Genomic DNA, 21,225 nt, shown 5'->3' with positions numbered 1-21,225 from the left:
ACTTACGGCTAGTTTTTACTGTTCAGCCATGTCTCTTCATCTCTTTCCCGTAGGCCATAAATACCAGACAATTCATTGCATTTGTAATAAACTGTGAAAAATAACAAGTTGCTGTTACCTTTCACACAGCAAATGAATTTTTCAAAGATACAATTGCTTATGCTTTTATTCTAATTCTGAGGGGAGAAACGTTCTGCTATATTTTAATTTGCAGTAAAATGGAGGGGGAAATGGGAACACACTATATTATAAGCAGGTCAAACATACCTTTCAGGATAGATGGGTATCTCCTTTTCATTTTTTGCCTGAAATCTGAGAAAATGAAAACTTTCTGAAGACTGTGTCTAACGGTGAATGGCAGCAGATTTTAGTTACAGCAATTACCCACTTACCACTTCATGTGTTCCTAGTTTTGTTATTACTCATAAATACCTACACTGCCTCTGAAATATCTACTTATTTTATGTATTTATTTAGTGCATTTTTATCTTGCCCTTCCTCTGAGGAGCCTGAGGCAGCACACAGGGTTCTCTCTTTTTCCTGTTTAACTTCATAACAACCCTGTGAGGTAGTCTAGGCTCAGAGAGTCTGTTTGCTCTATGATCATTCTGTGACTAATGGCATGCAGGGATTTCAACTAGGGTCTCCCTGGTGTCCAACATTCTGACTAACCTGGCTCTCACCCACTGTATTAAACTGTTTCCAAATGACTTAGTTCAGATGTAATTGCAAATGTGGTTTGTCACTCCAAGGCTGATCCTTGAACTTGCATATCTCCTGTGCTCACATGAGGCCAGCTGACTACTTGAACTTTCACAGCACCCTATAGTTTGCTGCTGTGTCTGAACTGCCAAACGGTGCTTTAGGCTTTTTCTGCAAACAAGTATTCAAAACCATGGTTTCCTGTTCCCAGTTTAGAATCCTGGTTGGTTTACGGTGAAAGTACGTACCATAGGTTGATGGTAAGTGTGGTAATAGTAAGTTATGTACGTGTGGTAACAGTAAGTTACAGTTTCCACTGACAACAGAAATAACTAATTAAAGCAAGGTACATTGCTCTGAGTATTCCCCCTATATGTTCACATAGCATGGGCTGCCTGTACATTTGAGCTGAGCTGATATATTCAGTGGTATGAGATGAGGAAGTCATAGATAGCATAAGTATTGTACCAAGCTTTGTCAATACAATAGAAATATTCAGTCTAGACAAAGCAGGCTTCTTAAGTCTGTCCCACTGGTCAGAACTGTGAAATAAATTAAGCAAGATTATTGCTTGGGAGCAGTCTCCAAGGTTGGAACTATAGAGCCTCATAGTATCACTAGTCTGGGTGGGTGGGGTAGAATTTTTTGTATTTGAAGAGAGCAGCATCGCCCCTGGTGGCTATTCATATTAGGGATGTGCACCAAACAACAATAACAGTATTTTTCAGGTTTGGGTATATTGAACCTGAAAAATATCGGTATTTCCTGATATTCCTGAATACCAATATCAGGCCCCGGTCACACGGCAAAGTTGCCGCGGGAGAGGCACGGATAGTGGGCGGATTATCCAGGCGCGATCACACCCCAACATCTGGGAAGTGGAGCGCACTCGTGGCTTACAGCCGAAAATGCGCGTTAAAAAAGTAGTACCTCCAAAGTACTAGTAAACGTCTGCCACGGGCTGCCTCCAGATTCCCGTGGTGTGATTGCGCCGGCGCGTGGCATTCCCCTCCGATCCCTCGTTTACCTGCTGGCGCCGAGGGAAGGACCCATGGTGTGCCGCCGGCGGGTCTGATCGCGTAATCGTGGATCAAACTGCGCCGGGGCAATTAGCCACGCCTCCCTCCCGCGATATCCAGCCCGTGTGACCAGATCCCCAGTATGGTATTGGGATTCAGGAAGTAATCAGGATTGCTGCATTTTTTAGCTCCTTGGACATTTTCTCCAGGAGGCAGTTCGCACACCACTTGGAGAAGGTGTTTAAAGGGACCGATCTCTTAGGGGTGTATTCAGCTCGGAGAAAGTGCCCAAATTCATATCTCCATAGCAAGGCCTGTTACTTTAGGAACTTTTCATTTAGAAAGCTGTGACTGGCTAACCATGTGTTCCCAGAAGGTAACCAAGCTCTTGGGTGCATGAAAGGATGAACTCACGAGACTATCAAGTGAAACCATTACATAATCAGGGGCGGGGTATAGTTGGTGGACATACGGTGACTTGCTGGCCAGGTGGCATATTAGTACTTGTCATAACCTGGCTCAGTTTTTGAAATTTGGCTTAAGGCATGATGCAATTACTCACTCTTATTGCTTGCTGTGCCAAATGTCCCACTAATGCCCTGTGGCACTACTATATTAGTTCCTCAGAGTGTATTCTGAGAACTTCCTATCCAAATATGTTGGAAAAGAATAGCGAACGTGATTTACAAGGTTGGTTGGTACCGTGAAAAAGCTTTATCTTGGCCAGCTGATGCATGAAAGAAGCCTCGAATGTGATAGCTGCAAATCCAAAAAAAAAATCAGCTAGTGTATAAGTTTCCTATAACACCCCCTGACATTCTTTTGGTAGAATCAGTGACTAAAAGTGAGAATGGAACCAAGTGCTATGTAAAATGAATGACTGGCACTATCAATAATATAGTGTTACATTACAACTCCCCTATTTTAGAGGACAGTGTTTCCCAATGTGGTGCCCATGGGTATCACTGCACCCACTAGAGTTTCCTGGTGCTCATTTGCTGCTTCAACACACCATCTCTTCCCCAAAGCAGAAGCTATTCCTGGCTTTCCTCCATCTCGCTGGAGCAGGAGGTGCTTCAGAAGAAGAAAGGTACTTCACTGGAGCAGGAGGTGCTTCAGAAGAACTCAGGTGCCACCTTTTTGTCTGCAGAAGCACCCATTCACCATCGTAGGGGAATGCTTGACCTGGAACTTCCCAACAATTTGAGATTGCCTCAGCACACCAAAGAACCCATTCTGTGTCTGCTGTATGTGGAACCCAATTTATAGTGGTGCCCATTACCCATCCCCAAAATTCTAAAGTGCTGAATTCTAGTCTACTTCAATCTACTTCTGGCTCTAGATCCTAATCTAATCCTTGATCTAGAATCAGAAGCTGACCGCTTCGTTTCAAAATCAAACTTCATTTTCAAAATCAGAATAGCTCTTTTGACTATGTTTAGAAGGGGTCCAAAAGCATTTCTTGATTACTGTGACAGGCGCATCAGAGTGACACCGCAAAGTAACTTTTGAAGAATCAGCGCCCGGAAAATCCGCCTATCTTCCGTCCCTCTAGCGTGCCTAATGCTCCATGTGACCGCAGCCTTAGTCTGTATAATGTTGGAAGTTACAGTGGGTATCCTGTCACTCTGCTCAATAGATACACATTCCTCTAGCGCAAGGAGACTGTCTGCCACAAGAATTTCTTTCACCAGCAGAAAAAGCCTAGGAGGAAGGATCTTGTGCTGGAGGAACACACTGTCATGTGAAAAATAAAAGACCAAAATAACCAAGTAAACATTTACCATCACAAGATTTGGGTAAAAAGTATATACTGAAGTTCCTAGATTTGTTTGTAAAGTCCTGGCAACGGAACTACATTCGATTATCTTCTGACTAAGAAACAAATTGGAAACTATCAAAAGTTCTTCTGATTCCAAATTTTCCAATCACCCCTTACACTGACAGAAACCTATTCTTCATGATCATCCCTTTACCTTGACTTGTGTCCATTTTGTAATATAGCATATAGGCTCCACCAAATCCAAAAACTTCCAAGATTAAAACTCCTTTGAGGATCTTTTTTGCCAGAAGAGGATTCATTGTGCAGCAAGCTTCCAGTAGATGGGCAACTCATTCACTACCAAAAAAAGTATTCAGGCATTATCACAGAACAGCCATGTCTGTTTTTTCACTGTGTTAATTCTCCTTCTCTTCCCTCTAATGCAATATATACCATTGTTTAGTAAGAATGCCCTTCTGCTATCTATATACCTAATGGAGATCCCTGTGTTAAGTTACCAACAGATTTAATGCATTCATCAGAAAATGGACACCTTAAACATTATAAACATTGAATTGTTTAAGCCAAGTAAATAGATAGCAGAAGCATTATTTATTACCAGTTACAGCTATGAACCATCATTTTGAATTCTGCACAGAAATGTCACAAACAATACCTATTACATTTCATGGTCTTTTAACCCATTGTTTACCATTTTTTAATATACCTGCAAAGCAAGACTTCATACACCTGACCATCTTTTAAGGGGGAAATGGGGTTTGGCAAATGAATTCCATTAATCCATTCACAATGTCATGCGCTTCCAGAGGTTTTTGTAAGATTATTGGGCAATTTTTCTGTCTAGAAGATATTGCAGAAGCTTGTTTATACAGTTCTCAAAACTATGAATTTGTGTCTGCAGAGTAGGGTTGCCAAGTCTTACCTGGCTGTCGAGTGGGGGGGCTCCCTCTTAGTCCCCTGGAGTTTTTGGCATACGCGCAAAGTGTGCACACCACGATGACATCACCCAGAAGTGATGTCATCATGCAGGGGGAAGCTCTATTGTTTGAGGGAAAACTCTATAATAACCATAGAGTTTTTCCTCAATTGACAGTGTCCCCCTGCAACGTATCCTGTGTGATGACGTCACCTCTAGGTGATGTCATTATGCCGGGCACGTTGGTGCAGACGGGGCTCTTTGGGGGTGGGGTTCCCCCATTGGCTGGCTTGGGGGCTGCAGATCGGGGCCCCCAAAAGCGGGTAAACCCCTGCCCCTGTCTGGGGAATGGCAACCCTACTGCAGAGATCACATGCCTCTCCTTCACAGCAAAAATGTTATAAAATAAACATATGGAGTTAACAGACCTCAGTCCTATCAGTCCTCTGCAAATCTATACATAAAGAATCACCCCCTTTTCTCTTAAGTACTAAGTTTCGAGAAGTTCAATGAATGTAAGATTGTTTCGGGGTGGAATAGGTCTGGACAAGGAGGAGATGTTAAGAGCTAAGCAGAGGAGGGGGAGGCTAGCAGTAAAAATGAAAGTGAAACTCTTGAGCACAATACTCTAGAAATCTTGAGATCTTCAGAGGACGGCGGAACAACAACAACATAGTGTCCATACCTCTTAACCCAATTCTTTCCTTACAGTATTGAATGCGGAGATCTTTGTGAGTGTATCCTCATGGAAGTTTAAGCAAATACGAGAATACATATGCTATATAACGTTTTAGTTAAAAAAATAATTAAATGGTTATTGTTAATGATTATTTTTCTCCTTGCAATAGTTTCATAATTATCATAATTATCTATTTCAAGTGGTAAATAACCAATCATTAATTTTCTGATATAACTAAAACTAACCTGAAAAGTTATGATACTAAAATGAAACCTTTATCTGAGTTGTAAATATTAAGACCAGAAAGAATGAGCCTTTATGTAGAAGACCATGATCTAAATCAAGTCTTACTGAATGGAAAAATAGGTTTAGCAGGTTCTCTGAATTTCTGGCTTTCATTTAAAGAAAAAAAGTCTCTATCCCCCACCCTCATGGAGATATGTCCTTTTCCTGATATCTCCAGCATAGAGACTTTTTTCAATGAAAGCTGTAGATTCAGAGAACCTGCTTAAGCCTACTGTTCCAACTCTAGCAACGTTTAAACATTTTAGTGCTGTTTTTAGAAAAGTCTGTGTGCTGATACCAATGACACCACCACCCTACCTTGAAAACCCTCATTAGTGAAGGCATGTGTGGACTCTACAGCTGTGAAAATGCAGAGGAAAGGCACACATGGGGAAGAACCTGCTGAAACCAGTGCTTGTAGATCAACTGCCCAAACTTACTGGTTGAGGTTTCACAGTGCCACAAGATACATTTTGCTTTCATTTTGTTCTGTCAAGAGAACTCATACTTGGACATAAATGCTGTCTATGTATTGTCTTTTGACTGTGTGGATGGTGCAGCATATGTTAAAGTTGTACTGATAATATTGGGACGGGGGAGAGTCGAGAAGGCAGTGAAGCTTCCTTCCCGTACAATTGACTTAGCAAAGTTATTTGGCTCTAAGTGTCCCTACCTCTTAACCCACTTAGAAGCGCCAATTCTTTCCTTACAATATTGAATGCCTATGGCCCTTTATGCAACACCAGCACAATACACATTGTTTCACAACATGCTGCTGGGGGAACAATGCAGAGATTGAACTGGAAATCCTCTGTTCAATTCTTGTGTCAGCTAAAGATTTCATTCATCTCTACTACACACATCTTTTATCTGAGGAAGTGTGCGTGCACACGGAAGCTCATACCTTGAATAAACTTTTGTTGGTCTTAAAGGTGCCACTGGACTCAAAATTTGATCTTCACACACAGATTTCCACTTCACCCCTGGAATTTCAGGATGATAATGAACTATCTTACAGAGTTGTTATAAAAACTACTGGTATCTTGCTAAATAACATGAATCCTCTAAGGTGTAATACAAATACATATTGCTCACCTAAATTTACCCCCCAAGGGACATGGCAAAGCTTGAGTCTGCTTAGGGGCCATTATGCGGTATGTTAGATGTTACACTAGTTGTGACGGAGTGTAAATTTGCCAAGTCACATCCAACTTATGGCGACCCCTCAGGGATTTTCAAAGCAAGAGAAGTTCAAAGATGGTTTGCCATTGCCTGCCGCTGCATAGTAAGCCTGGACTTCTATGGTGGTCCATCCAAATACCAACCAGGGCCCACCCTGCTTAGCTTCAGAGATGTGACTAGATCAAACTAGCCCGAGACAGACAGGTCAGGGCGGTGCTGGTTATATAAGATTAATTCACGCATGTATATTATTATTGACTCCAGAATAAAGTGGTGGTATAACTGATAGGAAATGAAGTCATTTCTGTGACGAAAACTGCATGGAATGAACCCGGGTCTATTTTGCTGTACATATCCATGGACGAGACAAGTATGCATTGAAATCACACGAGAGCCTGAGATTCCCTGCAATTTCCTGTACGGAAATAACTTCGGTTTAAGAGCGGCTTGATCTCCAAAGCGGAGCTCTACCCCATTTTCCGTAGCAAACAAGGGAGTCTCTGTCCAGCTAAAGATACACGGCTTAACAGTCCATCCTTCCTTAAAATGCTAGTTGCTTACTCTCTCTCAGTCAGCCTCATCCCCTGGGCTCGGCTTTATCGGAGACGACCCGGAAGCGAAACGTCATGGAAGCCGCGCCTCATGCCTATTGTTTCACCCGGCCGTGAGGCAACGCTGAGTCCTTTAGCACGCAGCAACTGCTGAGACCACGACGTACCTTAACCACTCTCCCATGTTCCAAATGCCCACGCGGCCTTTACAGCTGGGATCACGTGCGCACCACCAATCTCAAAGCCCTTGGCGCAGTATTGTTCTCTCCGCCTCCTTTTCAGAGGTTGAGCGAGAGCGGCGCCTGCGCCAAGCATGGCAAAGTGTCTGAGCAAGCGCAGCACCCTTTAGGGGCGCCGGAGTGCAGTTGCTCGCCTCATCTCTTCCTCTGACGTGCAGTAGGCATGTCAGCTAAATGTCTGTGTCGGTTATACTCTGGGACCGATGTACCCTAAAGGGCTCACACCTTTTCACCATGATGCAACATCATCACCGCCTTTTGCTTAAAGTCTGATAGAAAGTAATACCAGTGTTAGTGATCATTTCAGGGTTAGCGTCCTCTCTGCAAACCACAAACCTCAAGAGAAAAGCGTATATAAAAGACTCCGCGATTAGAAGCAGTGTGTACCACTTCACTGCTTGATGCTAGAGACACAAAGGGACAGGCGTGTGATCTTCTCGTAGCACATAAATGACCACTGGAAACGGCATTTGACAAAAAGGTGCTTGCTGTAATCCAGCAAAGCGATTTCTTGTGTGCAAATCCAGAATGATGGAGCCTTAGGTGGACAATCTAGAGTGGGTGGTTTTAGCTACATCAGTGGCTGCTGGGATGACTATAAGAACAGCCTCCCACAAAGTTACTGGCAGGAAGAATCCGATATGGCTTTTACTACTGCACCTTTTTCAAATTTACTCTTTTGTTTTTCCTGCTGAAACACAGGTAGTGTTTTCCTTTGCAGGAATACAAGGTAATCTTGAGATGGAAAGGAGCATTAAACATGCAGTATTAAACCAAAGCCTGTTATTATGAAGCCACTGATTACTCCATGAGAAACTTCCTCCTTTTAAAATTATGTAACTCTGAATATAATATATTGTTTGCTATGTCAACCAAGCAATTTCTTTTTTGTATCTGTTTGACTTTTCAAATCATCATGGCAACGTTACCTGACTTTAATGTGGATTGCTTGCAAAGCATAAACCCTCTTTTCAGTTCTTAGAGTCAGAGAAGTGGCTCAGTTTTCTCTATAGGAGAATAGAAAGGGAGGAGATAAGGAAGTTGATCTGTCTGGCTTGATTGTAAAAGGAATTAAATACAAAAGCCTGGTACTAAGATTGATTACTCCGCCCATCAAAATACCCTTTTAAAGGCATTTGTTATCCTAACAGAACTGCAGTATCTCACAACAGAAGAAGCAAGCATGACTGAGAAAACGTTTACAGAAGAAATAGAAAAAGCCTTGGAAAAATCCAAAGGCCTTAACCTCAAGGAGCTTCTGTTTTGCTACCAGGGGACTCTCTATCCCGTTACTGTATGCAGCGCAGAAACATTCCAAGCCCTGGAGAATTTTGAAGCCAGAAATGATGATTTGGTGCTGGTGTCTTATCCCAAATGTGGTGAATACGACCTTAAGTTATTTCCTGGAATCATACAGCAATGATGTGATTGGGAGGGGGGGGGGAGGAGCAAAGTGTCACGTTTAATGTTAAATAAGTGAAGATGTTAAATAGGACTGCTGAAATTGTATGACATTTAAACTGTCAATTATAGCAGTTTAAATGGCTTACAAAGGTATAACGCCTTTCTGATTCAGTTGAAACCCAAACCCTCTGTTCTAGACCACCTCTACAGCCATGGTTACTAGTTTGGTGTAGTGGTTAAGTGCACGGACTCTAATCTGGGAGAACCGGGTTTGATTCCCCACTCCTCCACTTGCACCTGGCTGGATGACCTTGGGCAAGCCATAGTTCTGATAAGAGCTGTCCTTGAAAAAGAGCAGTTTCTTTTAGAGCTCTCTCAGCCCCACCTACCTCACAGGGAGTCTGTTGGGGGGAGGGGAAGGGAAAGGAGTTTGTAGGCCGCTCTGAGGGGGAAAGGTGGGGCTGAAGTGCAGCTTTTTTGAGCCACATCAAAAGAGACGCGCGGCGGCGGGATCAGACAGATCCCCTGAGCCGCTGCACAGTTGCTCCCCGGCACGATCAGATGCCGTGGATCAGGGACGGGTGCGCGTCGCTTCCCAGATGTTGTGGTGTGATCGCGTCCACTTGCTCCCCCCGACCTGTCCCTCTCATGGATCAAAGCCTCCCGTGTGACCGGGGCCTGAGACTCCTTTGGGTAGTGAAGGGGGGGGTATAAATCCAATCTCTTCTTCTTAACATTAATTTAACCCAGCAGTGGAAAAAGTATTGAAAAGATCAAGCAGTGATCTGTGGTAAATCGTTTTAATAGGGTATGAAATGTTATATGATCATTTAAAAGTGCTATCAATGTGTATCCTCATTAGGCTGTGAAGTGTCCCATGGCAATAGAAAACTGTCTTGGTAATAATGTCCCATGTAACAGTTTAAATAAAAGTGTGTTAAGGAAGTTTGTGCAGTGAAGCTGGCAGGAAAAAAAAGTTGGCACAAATAAAAATGCATTACATAGTTTTAACACACTTTCAAATTCAGTTTGGACTCATGTACAGAAACAATATGATTGCATGTTGTACTGATATCTTTGTCTTCAAATGATTTCTTCAGCCTCTTCATGACTGGAATCTGCCTATACAAATAATACTATTAATAATAATTTAAACATTGCCTATCTTGAAGTGACAGTAGAGTGTTCAGTATTACAAGTAACTACCTGATCATAAAAGACCAACTTAAAAATTTAATATATACTAGGGTAAGAGATCCTGCCAATGTAAAATTCATAAGTTAAAAAATCCTTTAGAGATGCCAGATATTTAAATTGAAATTTCAATCAATTGTTATGAATGGTTCAGAACTAACATGATTTATTTCTGAAATATGGGCAAGCATAAACATTATTAAGTGCAGCAGAATAAGGAGAAAAATTCTTCTGCAGGTATCCTTGGTTTTGGTGCTATAGCCCCATCCCTTCAATATCACACTCCTGTGACCCTTCTTTAAAGAAAAAAAAAAAGATAGGAAAAGGTACAGTGTAATTAAAAAAAAAAAGTCTGAGCATGCATAATGTGCCTTCTAATAATTTACAGTTAAGGAGCTGGCTTCCTGAATTTCCATAAAGGCCTTAACATCTCTTGGCCCAACAACCTGGCCTACCATTCCAGGACAAAATCACTGGGGTGTGTGACCATATTTCTTTCTTTCCACAGTTTGTGCTTGTACTCCACACCAGCTCCTCTTTGCTCACTTCCACCACTGAGAAAGTGGCAATGTTTATTTGTCATTTAAGCTATTTTTTGTAATGTTTTAAAATAAGTTGCTTTGAATTATAAGATAAATAATCTGGTCTGTCACTTCCTTAAGTGTTGTGAAATGTACATAGAGTTTCTGTGGCAACCAAGGTTTCCCCATTGCTGTAAATTTGAAACTGCCCAGTGCAGACATCCCCATTACATTTGTGGAGCAGTCCTTTCTGAACCATCTAATTCAGCTTCCAACAACTGAAAGAATCTGTGTGCTTAAACTCCTATCTACATTAACCAGCCCTGTCCGCGTTCTAGTTAATACTCAAGTTCTCAGCACAGCCTATGGTAAACCTATTGAACTGAAAGGCTCTGGTGTAGCTTGGCAGCATTTGTGTTCCAACATATCCAGGTACAATTTACTTTGCCCAAGAAGCATGTGATTTTTAAATCCTACTGTTATTTTAAATTCTTTTTTGTTCTAGGTATTAATTGGCTGATTCAAATTGTGAATGATCTGATTGTCACAACTTTGCAAACTAAACATGAGAATGCAGAACTGCCTTTCATTGAATGTGGAGATCCTGAAAAGTTTCAGGTCAGTATGTTGCAGAATCCTCGACCCCTCCAGGTCAGATGAAAGACAGCAGCACTGGCAGCCAGTATTTCTGGAGCAGGTCCACCTGACTTGTGACCTACCAAGTCAAAGTATTTGACCATTCCTTTATTGCAGCCCACTAAGGCCTCACAAACTACCCTGGCTTGGTGGTCTGTCTTGGATTATAGATACAGGGTGGCTATTAAGCACCTGCAAGCTGGGATACTCACATTCAGCTTGGTGGGTCACCAAGTTTTTTCAAGAGAATCTTACTTATTCCAAATGCCTTTGGATTAGTATATGAATATGATATGTGAACACAAAGCAAATTACTGTTATGTATGTACAACTATATTACATTTCTGTTTTTAAAAAGAGGATGAAACAGTTCCCATCTCCAAGGATTGTGGCCACACACCTCAATTACAACCATCTTCCTAAGTCTATCTTCAAAAATAAAGCCAAGGTAAGTGACTGACAACGCTCATTTACAGAATTTATCAGGAGATATTTACAGCATCGATTCATACCTTGGGGACAGTGGTGAATGGAATTGGTGTGGTATGGAGTAACAGTATGAAAATGGCTGAATTGATACTTCCCACTTTCTTCCTTGAACCCTCTGAGACAGAAAGTACTGCAAGAAATTCAAGTTACTTTCACCCATTTGGGAGCCGCACACATAGTGCATGGGAGCCGTGGGAGTATCTTGTCATGTTTCTGGCAGTGGCTGTTAGTGGAAATACAAATGGTTAAATGGCAGGGGAACTTTAAGATGTGAATTGAATCAGTCACATTCAGAGGGGAAACGCATGCATTTCTTCATAGGAGTAAGTGCTGCAAAGTGCACATGTCCAGCAGGAACTCCCTGTGGCATCTTCTGAGAGGTATTATAATGCAAAATGATTTCTTTTTTTGGCACATAGGATACAGATGCATGCTTATTTATTTTATTTAGACTCCATTTTTCTCCCCAATGGGGACCCAAAGTGGCTTACAATATTGACTTTTTCTTCATTTTATCCTCACAACAACCCTATGAGGTAGGTTAGGTTAAGAGGGTATAATTGGCCCAAAGCTTTTGTGGCAAGAGTGGGGATCTGAACCTGGGTCTCCTGGCTTCTAGTCTGGCATCTAACTACCATGCCATGGCACAATATGTAGCATTCTATCTCTTTTTAAATCCCATAATCCTTCCAAGGAGTTCAAGGAAACATACTCTTTTATTCTCCAGTTTATCCCCACAACAACTTTGTGAAGTAGGTTAGGCTGAGAGATTATGTCTGTCTCTTGTGTTGTAATCTCAGCTCTCTGACAGCTACACTATGCTGGCCATCACAGAATCATAGAGTTGGAAGGGACCTCCAGGGTCATCTAGTCCAGCCCCCCTGCACAATGCTTGAAATTCACAAATACCTCCCTCCCCACACCCCAAGTGAGCCCTGCTCCATGCCCAGACTATGAGAAAAACTTCCAGGATTTCCAGCCAAACTGGCCTGGAGAAAAATTGCTTCCTAACCCCAAAGTGGTGATCAGCATTTTCCTGTGTGTGTACAAAATATCTCTAATTGCTGTCCAAAGAATGTAGCCAGGGCATCCTGTGAGACTAACAGAGCCTTGGTGGCTACAAGATAACAACAAATTCTGTATGTGAAATATCTACTAATGTCTGCTCATCTGCTCCCTGTTTTCCAGGGAGGCAAAACCAAAAAGGTGATGGTGTCCAAGTTTTTGCTTTTGAGGAGTTCCATGGACTTAACCATGGCTACCATTTCAACCTGCTTCTTCTTTGACACAAGAATCAATTGTTTCTAGTTGTAGCTGACATACTATAAGACACCTGTAGTGGACTGTGAGATGGTGGTCATGATCAGACGAGTTAAAAATTGTTTTCCTGTTTATCTCATTCCAGATACTGGTGGTGTTTCGAAATCCTAAAGATACAGCTGCATCGTTTTTCCACTTTCATAACAATGCTCCAAGTGTTCCAAGTTATAACTCTTGGGAGGAGTTCTTTTCAGAATTTATGAATGGATCAGGTATTATTTGCTACTCTTGTATGGATTTGGGCATTGAAACACCTCAGGGAAAATATTTAGTAGGATAACTGAATTATAACATTGCCAATCTGATCTGAGATTTGCTCCCGCTAGCAGGGGAAGAGTTGGATTATGTAGTAGCTATGATTTTCCTTGCCGTGGGGGGTGCATTCTGAAGGGGAGGCATCCGTATCCCTTCAGCCATGGTGCCTTGATTGGTAAATCTAGCTGGGAAAGGTTATAGGTTTGAAGACAGTTGAAAATGCTATATTAGAGGTATTGCTGTGTCTGATATTCCTTTTGTTACATTGTTAGATTTGGATTTTTGAACCAATATAAAGCCCTGCAAAACCTGTTTACCAGAGAAACGGTGGGATGAGAGTACACACCATGAGCAATGATGACTTTATTGTACCACCTTCAGTACTCTGAAAAATCTATTATCTATCTCCAACCAAGTTGAACTGCGAATGTCCAGAATGTTTTCTTCAAAAGCTGACCTCACATCACAAGCGGAAGAAAACTAGCGAGACTCCTACAGTGCAATCTTGGACAGAGTTACTCCAGTCTGAGTCCTTTGAAATGATGGGTTTAGACTGGAGTAACCCTGCCTAGGATTGCATTTAGTGATTCTCCTTGAGAATAATCACCTGCTTACTTTCCTTCTGAGTGTCTGTGACTCCTGTGGGCTATGAAAGAACAGAGTGCCCACACAACAAAACATTTTTAGGAATAGCCTCCTGTTAAGGTTGTGGCACCTTCCAGTAGTCATAAGGTAATTTTGATACACTGTCTTTGATCTGCAGTTGCCTGGGGATCTTATTTTGACCATGCAGTCTCCTGGAACAAACACATAGATGACGACAATGTTCTGCTGCTGACATATGAAGACTTAAAAGAGGTGGGCTTATTCATAGTTACTAGCAAGGGTTATCTTACTTTCTAATGGTAAAGGGCCTGACCTGCACTCACAGGGATTTTGTAAAAGGAAGTAGGTAGGTCAGAATTCAGAGCTTAACTTGAGTCAGGGCTCACCTAATTTGATTGATCGAATATACACACTTTTCTCATCTTTTCAGTTAAAATAATTTTAAAGGGGGCTTCTAATGAAACAATAGAAGATCACAAGAAGGGGGACCCGTGATACTCGCTGGGGGGAGGAGAAGCTCCACGGGAGAAGGAAGTAGCCACAGGTGAGCCTTCTCCCCTGACCCCCCCATCCCTGACACCCACGGCAAGGACCGCGCCCCTCCAAGCTTCCCCCCTCCCCTAGCGGCGGCAGCGGCAGCGAGGCCTTGCTGGCCCACCGAACTTTCTCCCTCCCCCCCCCAGTGGTGGCGAGGCCTTGCTGGCCTGCCAAACTTTCTCCCTCCCCCTCAGCGGTGGCAGCGGTGAGGCCTCATTGGCCCACTGAACTTTCTCCCCTCCCCGGCCCGCCAAACTTTCTCCCTCCCCCCAGGTGGCGAGGGCGAGGGCTGAGCGGCTTACAGCCGCCAGCCGGCCAAGGCTTCTCTCCCACCCCTCCCCCTCTCTGGTGGCGGCGGCGGTGAAGCCGTGCTAAGAACATCCCCTGCGCATGCGCAGGGGATGCTCTTTTATTTTTTTGGGATTTAATTATCCCCCCTATATTTTTTTACAGTTTTCAGATTTTTCTGCACACCTGGGCATTGCCCCACGCGCGCAGGAAAATCTCCCTGCCCCCCAGGTGCCCCCGATGTGCGGATTTAGATATCCGCACGCAGGGGGCCCCTTGGGAATTAGATATATAGATATGGCAATAAAATATCAAAATATGCTATAGCCAGTAAAAACACGCCTGCAAAATAGTAATATCTACAATGAAAACCACAAAAAGAATTGTTCACTAAAATCTGGGGTAAGTAAAATAATTTAATTTAGCTCCTAAAACTTGGCAGAATAGCTTCCAGGAAAAATGGTGTGTGTGTGTGTTCCATAAGTGGGATACCATAATAGAAAATGTTTTTTGGCAGTGTTGTGACAGCAAAAAAATAAATCTGTGATTAGTATGACAAACTAGAATTTTTTTTAAAAAGCAAGAAGTGCAAGCCCAGTTATAGAGAGTTATAGAGGTCTGACAACCTTCTTTTTGTTGTGCCGCAACTGTGACTGCCATTTTATTGCAAGGACTCCCCGCAAAATTCATATTAACGGCAAGAATCAAATAAGTTTGCAGACCGAATACGTTGGTCTGCCCTTAGTGTTTGGGTCAAGGGGGAACAGTGGTACATCCCATGCCCCTCTGATTCCTACAGTCCTCATGCATCTCTTTTTCAGTCCGGGTTTTTCAGTCTTCATATAGCTGCAGTACAGTTGTATGTATTATATACCATATAATCAGTATGTATTTCTGGGCCTACTTGTACCTGTGAGCCCTCTGCTGGGAACTCAGTTCCCAGGTATGCCAGATTAGGGATCCCAGTGCTTAGGGAGAACAGGCTTCAGTGTCCCCCTGTGCCATTTCCCCAACCTGAAATGGTCAAGTGGGGACTACTATTTGCCCAGTTGAGGGCTCCATGTATCCTGATGGGGCACATGAAAGTTTCCTCAACCGGGTAAATAGCACTCCCCCTAGGGTTTACTTTCTGTCTTGAAAATTATACAGATGGAAGGCATAAGCCCCTTCTCTCAATGTACTGCATCCTCAACCCAAATGGAGCCTGCACACTAGGTAATTGAATTCCCAGTGGGGACTTTGTATGGGCACCCGTGATTAACAGTCCTTAGTGGACCTGCACCCCAAAATCATGTCGTTAGACATTATGTATAAAGAGATGTCCTTAGTGACTCTAACAAGATTAGGCCAAAGTAGGGCAGATCTGCACTGAGCACAACTTTGTGCCCTGAATCCAGTACTGGGACACGGTCTACTAGCCTAGCTTACAATGGGAAATGAACTACGCTTGCTACCTTGACATGTGTTTTTAATTGAATTTTATATTTTAATTGTATCTGCATTGTTCAAATGTTTTAATGTTTTTTATGTTTGCTGCCTTGTGGACCCTGATAGGATGGAAAGGCAGCATAAAAATGTTCTAAGTAAAATAAATAAGTGTGCCACTATATTGCTTTCAGGACTTGCTTAATGGAGTGAAGCAGATTGCTGAGTTTTTTGGTTTTGCTTCTACCATGGAGCAAAGTCAGTCTATTGCAGATAGGGCTTCCTTCCAAGTGGTGAGGGAGAGATCAAAGGAGACACATGGTGCAGCTGGTCCACTTCTCTTCCGGAAAGGTACACTTTTTTTAAAAAGAAGGCAGTTAGTAATACTGTTGTCCCTGTATGATTTGTAGCATCAAATGATGAGGAGTCTTCCATTTTCTTATGATTGTCCGGACCTTTTTGGGATGCTTGCTTTGGGGGGGGGGGGACACGCGCAGATCTGCTCTTGAAGATCCCCCATGGCTCACCCCTCAATCAAGCCCTCGCTGCCGCCACCATCCCGCAGGTGCCGGGAAAGGCGGGCAGTGGGGCTCCAGAGGCCTTCCCCGGGCTCTGCGCCTCAGCACGGGCGGCGGGGGGGGGTAGGCTCTGCAACTTACCTGGCTGTTTCTTGCTCCTCGTGGCCCAGAGCTGCTGGGAGCAGAGGGCGGGGCTTGTTGCATGTGCCTGCCCCCTGGGCTCTTTACTGCCGGAGCTCCACTCCTGTGCGCTCCTGCAGGAAATGACCCCTGTATATATCCTATCTTGATTAAAAATGCTTTTTGTCAGTTTTTGTCCATCTGCAAAAAGGGTATTCCTGTCATTTATCTCTCAAGATATATTTTACAGCCAACACATTACCTGTTCTGTGTTTTCATCAGTTGTAATTAATTTAATGCTTTTAAAAGAAAAGATGAGACAATATGGAGGATATCCCTCCTCAGAATTTCTACAGCAGCTCTTATGGGTAAGCAAATTGTAAACTGGCCCTCAATTACCAAGTTATCCAATGGAATGGAATGCTACAGCCTGGTACATATGTAATGTCAGTCATTGGTTTGGTGCTGTGTCGACAACTTTGGAAGGAGCCACAGACTCATAGATATGATCATTTCTACCCTCACTCTTCCCTTCCTCCACCACAAACTGATTAGTTACTTCCTAGTGAAACAGCAGCAACAACAAATTGTACTTCCTAGTATTTTGGTGAACTGTCGTTTGCTGTTAAATCTGAACTGGTAAATGATGGTTTGTAACGGGTCATTTCGTAGAAAAAGAGCTAGGGGAACTCATTAGCATAACTCATTAGCATATGCCACACCCCTTGACATCAGGGGCCCGGCGGTGGACCTGCAAGGCCGGCAGGAGTGCAAGGAAGCACCGCGAAGGCCCTCCCTGGCCCCAGGCAGGCAGGGGTGGGGAGAGGCAGGGAGGAAGCAACTTACCCTCCCTCTTCTCCTGCCTCCTCCTGGCTGAATGAGGGCCGGAAGCGGGGCGGCCGGAAGCAGGGGGCGGAGCTTTGTCATGTGCCCCGCCCCCCCGGTACCTCACCCGGAGGAACTGCGTTCCCCCGCGTTCCCCCCCGAAATGACTTCTGGTTTGTAATTGCCCGGCACATCAAAATTGCAAAATGGAAATCAACAATCCTGGCTTATGGGACAAAGGATCGCTGTAATGACCACCTGAGATTTGTTGAAATCAATGAAATACTGATTTTCTTGTAGCATATGAAGGGGGCAGGAGGTTGTGAGAGTGAGCATGAATCTCCTTCAAGGCTCATCTATAAGGCACCAAACTGTACTTTGGGTAGGGGCCATGGCTCAGTGGTAGAGAATCTGCTTTGCATGTAGAAGTTCCCAGGTTCAGTCCTTTGCATCTAGGTAACAGGTGACATGAAAGACCTCCACCTGAAACCCCGGAGACCCACTGCCAGTCTGAGGACTGACCTTGATGGGCCAGTGCTCTGATTCAGTATAAGACAGCTTCATATGTCTAGAGGAAGTGATACCTCTGAACAAAGCCATTAGGCCTTGAAATTTTCTCTATCTCTGCCTACTTACTTCCATGCATATGTGCATGTACACATGCTTACAAAGCCAGGTTTTCTCTATCAGTTGCACTTTGGTGGTATTACAACAAGGCTTGCCAAGTCCCCCCGGGGGGCGGGGAAACCTCCGCCCCAGAGGCCCGTTCCCCGCCGCTGGCGGATCGGACCCCGGGGGGAACTCCACCCCGATGTGCATGTCACCCGGAAGTGACGCGGGCACGTCGGGCATGCTGGAGGCGGGGCCACGGTCATCCGAGGGAAAACTCTATGGTTTTCCCTCGGATGGTCGTGGCCCCGCCCCCAGCGTGCCCGGCGTGCCCGCGTCATTCCGAGTGACGTGGATGTGGCGTGTGCGTGCTTTGCGGGCATGTGCTCTCTCCAGCCACCAGCCGGGAGTCCCCCACTGCGGCGAAAATAATACTTGGCAACCCTAATTACAACTCAAGAAATATTGCAAGCAAGATCTAGGATCTGGTAGTGAAGAGACCTTGTGAGTTTCTTGCTATGTTCAGATTCTTCCTTACCTCCCAGTTCAAGCAAGCTGTACCTTTTTTGTGCCCAGTTATCTTAAAGTGACGAAGCTATTGCATTGCTCGATTATCAATCTACCTTTATAGTCAAATGTTCCCCTTCCCTTGCCCCCCTCTGCATTTTGTTTTCGTTCTAGGTGTAGTAGGTGATTGGAAGACCCTTTTCAATGAAACACAAAACCAGAAAATGGATGCAAAATTCAAGGAGTGTTTAGCAGGAACAAAGCTGGAAGCAAAACTGAAGTATGATGTGTACTGCAAAGCCTGAAAGTGTGAACAGTTTCGCTTTCATTAACATTTCCTTTCATACACTCAATAAATAAACAAACACATTTTTGTGGCAGTTTTCAGAGATGGCAGTACTCTTTAGTGTCAGATTTCTAGGATGCATTTTTCTTAAGCTGGACCTTCTCAAGATACTCAGTAGAGCAGTGAAGAGCCTGTTATGACAGCCTGCCCTCTTCCCTCCCTGAGATGCAGTATTTTCCCTCTGTTTTCTTCTTCTTTTCTGACTGAGCAGTCCCTTTATCTATTTTCTTCTTTCCTGAAGATCTGTGGCTCTCCCAGCCTGTCATGTTATTGTATTTTTATGCTGGCTTAGCCCAGGAACTTCAGAGAAGAGACAAGATCACCCTTGTAACTTAAACTTATGAAATGGCACAAGAGAGGCTTTATAACATTCAAAAATAAACAAAATATTTTATTCAATGTAGAGGGGGAAAGGTCAGGTGAAATTGGGGATATAATGTCTGAGGTAAATCAATAAGAACTCTGAGGTAACAATGTTTTCACAAACTACAGTTCATATGTTTCCAGCAATTGAGAGTTTTAAAGTTTTCACACAGAATTTTCAAGATGAGAGGCCTTTGTTTCAATGTTTCCTAAATACTCCAGTATACTTTATTGAGTTTAACTGATGATTCTTGTTTCAGAAGGCAGGGATACACTACCAAGCACCCAAATTCTTTCTCTGTGCACGCTTGGTATCATTCCACTCTTTAGCGCTATCTCCCTTTCAACTGGGCAGGGAATTTCTTCTCTAACTAGAAGATCTATCCTGGCCCAAATGGCCTCACTGATCCTCCCACTCCTCCTTGCCAACCTTCCCTGTCATTAGTCAGTGCTAAACTGCAGTCAGTTTCCAACTCTTTCTTCTCAACTGAATGCAAAAGTTAAATACCCCCATGTCGGTTTACACAGCTTTATATTGGCCCATTCTGCATCTAGCATTCGCTCTATTGTTTTACCAAACCCACACTGGAACAGAAAAAGATGCAGCTCAAAACCACATTCAAATACCCCGGGGCAAATGCCATACTGACTGTAGAATCATCCCTGAATGGCCATAAAAAAGCCATAAATCTATGCAGACGGGCCGCCATAAAACCAAGAGGTCAAACAAAGTGAAAGCAGCATGCAGTCTGGACGCTGCCATAAAATCCGACAATCATTCAAAGTGAAAGTGGCATGCAGTGTAGAGGGGAATTTCTGTTCCAATGTGGATTTTTGGTAAAACAGGTGAGTGAGTGCTAGATGCAGAATGGGCCACTATCAGATGAGACCTTCCCTTCCAATAAAATCCCTTTGAGCAGCTTGTAACTCAAAGTTTCTCCGTCTCTGTGAGGCATTAACCCTTCACATGTTTACATACCTCTTTTAAAGTGCAGTCTGTCACATCTGTTCCTTCCAGACATCTCCATCATGATGTCTCTAAGGAGCAAAAGAAGGTGGCAGGGTGGTAGGACAGCCAGGTGTCAACCTGGAGTTTTTGCCTGGCTCAGTAAGAAGTGGAAAGAGAGGATGCAGCTGAGGTGCTTCCTTTGCTGTTCTTCCACAGACTTCTTTCACCCATTCTGCACTTACACCTGCTGTGGGACAAACCAGATTTCTTGTTGTTACTGCAATGGAGAAAGTGGGAGAAAGAACCTGTAGAAGGGCGGGGCGGGGAGTATAGTGCTTGCTTCCTGCCATCCTGCCTAGATCTTTTAATGGGACAGGCAGGACCTCTGAGCTGAAACCTGACAATCCTAGACCATTTGAGAACTCTTTCCTTGCTTTTATAAAATATCAAGGTTATCACAGAACAAGGGTTTATCAAAAATAAACACGGGTATAATGTTCAAATCCTGATGATGTGGGAAGGTCTCATCTATTATTTGGTCAGATACATCAGCTGTATAATATAAAGCTGTGTAAACCAACTTGGGGGGGTTTAACTTTTGCAATCAGGGAAGTGAAGCGGACAATGGCATGGGATTTTCACACTGAGTAGCATTAGGCTTCTGGACAGAATAGGACAAACCTATTAGTACTTGAGTGCCGTTAGTACTCAAGATGGATGCATTAATCTGAAATGTTTTTAGCACATCAAAATGAATTTTCAAGAGCTTTCTGAAGGACTACAGTCTTTTGTTTCTACTTTTGGCAATTACTATATTAAAATAAATAAGAATTAAAATAAATGTAATAATTTTTGTTAGTTTTGTATATTTTATAGGATTATGCTTACAGTCAGTGATTGCATTACTCCAGAAATGCTGTATTAGATATCAAGGGTTTTCCCCTCCTGATTCTGCCA

General features: G+C 43.4%; 1 protein-coding gene across 1 annotated transcript; it reads left to right on the top strand.

The window, feature by feature from the left end:
• The first annotated feature begins 8,510 nt into the window (after window positions 1-8,510).
• Window positions 8,511-18,915, top strand: SULT6B1 (sulfotransferase family 6B member 1). Its single transcript, XM_015408461.1, has 7 exons — window positions 8,511-8,735; window positions 10,981-11,093; window positions 11,470-11,559; window positions 13,006-13,132; window positions 13,939-14,033; window positions 16,226-16,382; window positions 18,785-18,915. Exons 1-7 carry the CDS (start codon window positions 8,540-8,542, stop codon window positions 18,913-18,915), a joined length of 909 nt encoding a protein of 302 aa, XP_015263947.1. The 5' UTR covers window positions 8,511-8,539.
• Window positions 18,916-21,225: the final 2,310 nt, after the last annotated feature.

This window comes from Gekko japonicus, unplaced genomic scaffold (assembly GCF_001447785.1).
Source record: "Gekko japonicus isolate JY-2015 unplaced genomic scaffold, Gekko_japonicus_V1.1 scaffold897, whole genome shotgun sequence".
Lineage (NCBI taxonomy): Eukaryota > Metazoa > Chordata > Lepidosauria > Squamata > Gekkonidae > Gekko > Gekko japonicus.
Note: the sequence above shows the minus strand (reverse complement) of the source record. Positions and strands in the feature narration are given on the sequence as shown.

What these genes read in the sequence shown, in the direction of transcription:
- SULT6B1 (XM_015408461.1), top strand. Translation starts at nt 8,540, where the DNA reads ATGACTGAGAAAACGTTTACAGAAGAAATAGAAAAAGCCTTGGAAAAA. An exon ending in CATATGAAGACTTAAAAGAG is followed by an intron (nt 14,034 to 16,225) that starts GTGGGCTTATTC and finishes TATTGCTTTCAG; the next exon opens with GACTTGCTTAATGGAGTGAA. An exon ending in TCCACTTCTCTTCCGGAAAG is followed by an intron (nt 16,383 to 18,784) that starts GTACACTTTTTT and finishes TTTTCGTTCTAG; the next exon opens with GTGTAGTAGGTGATTGGAAG.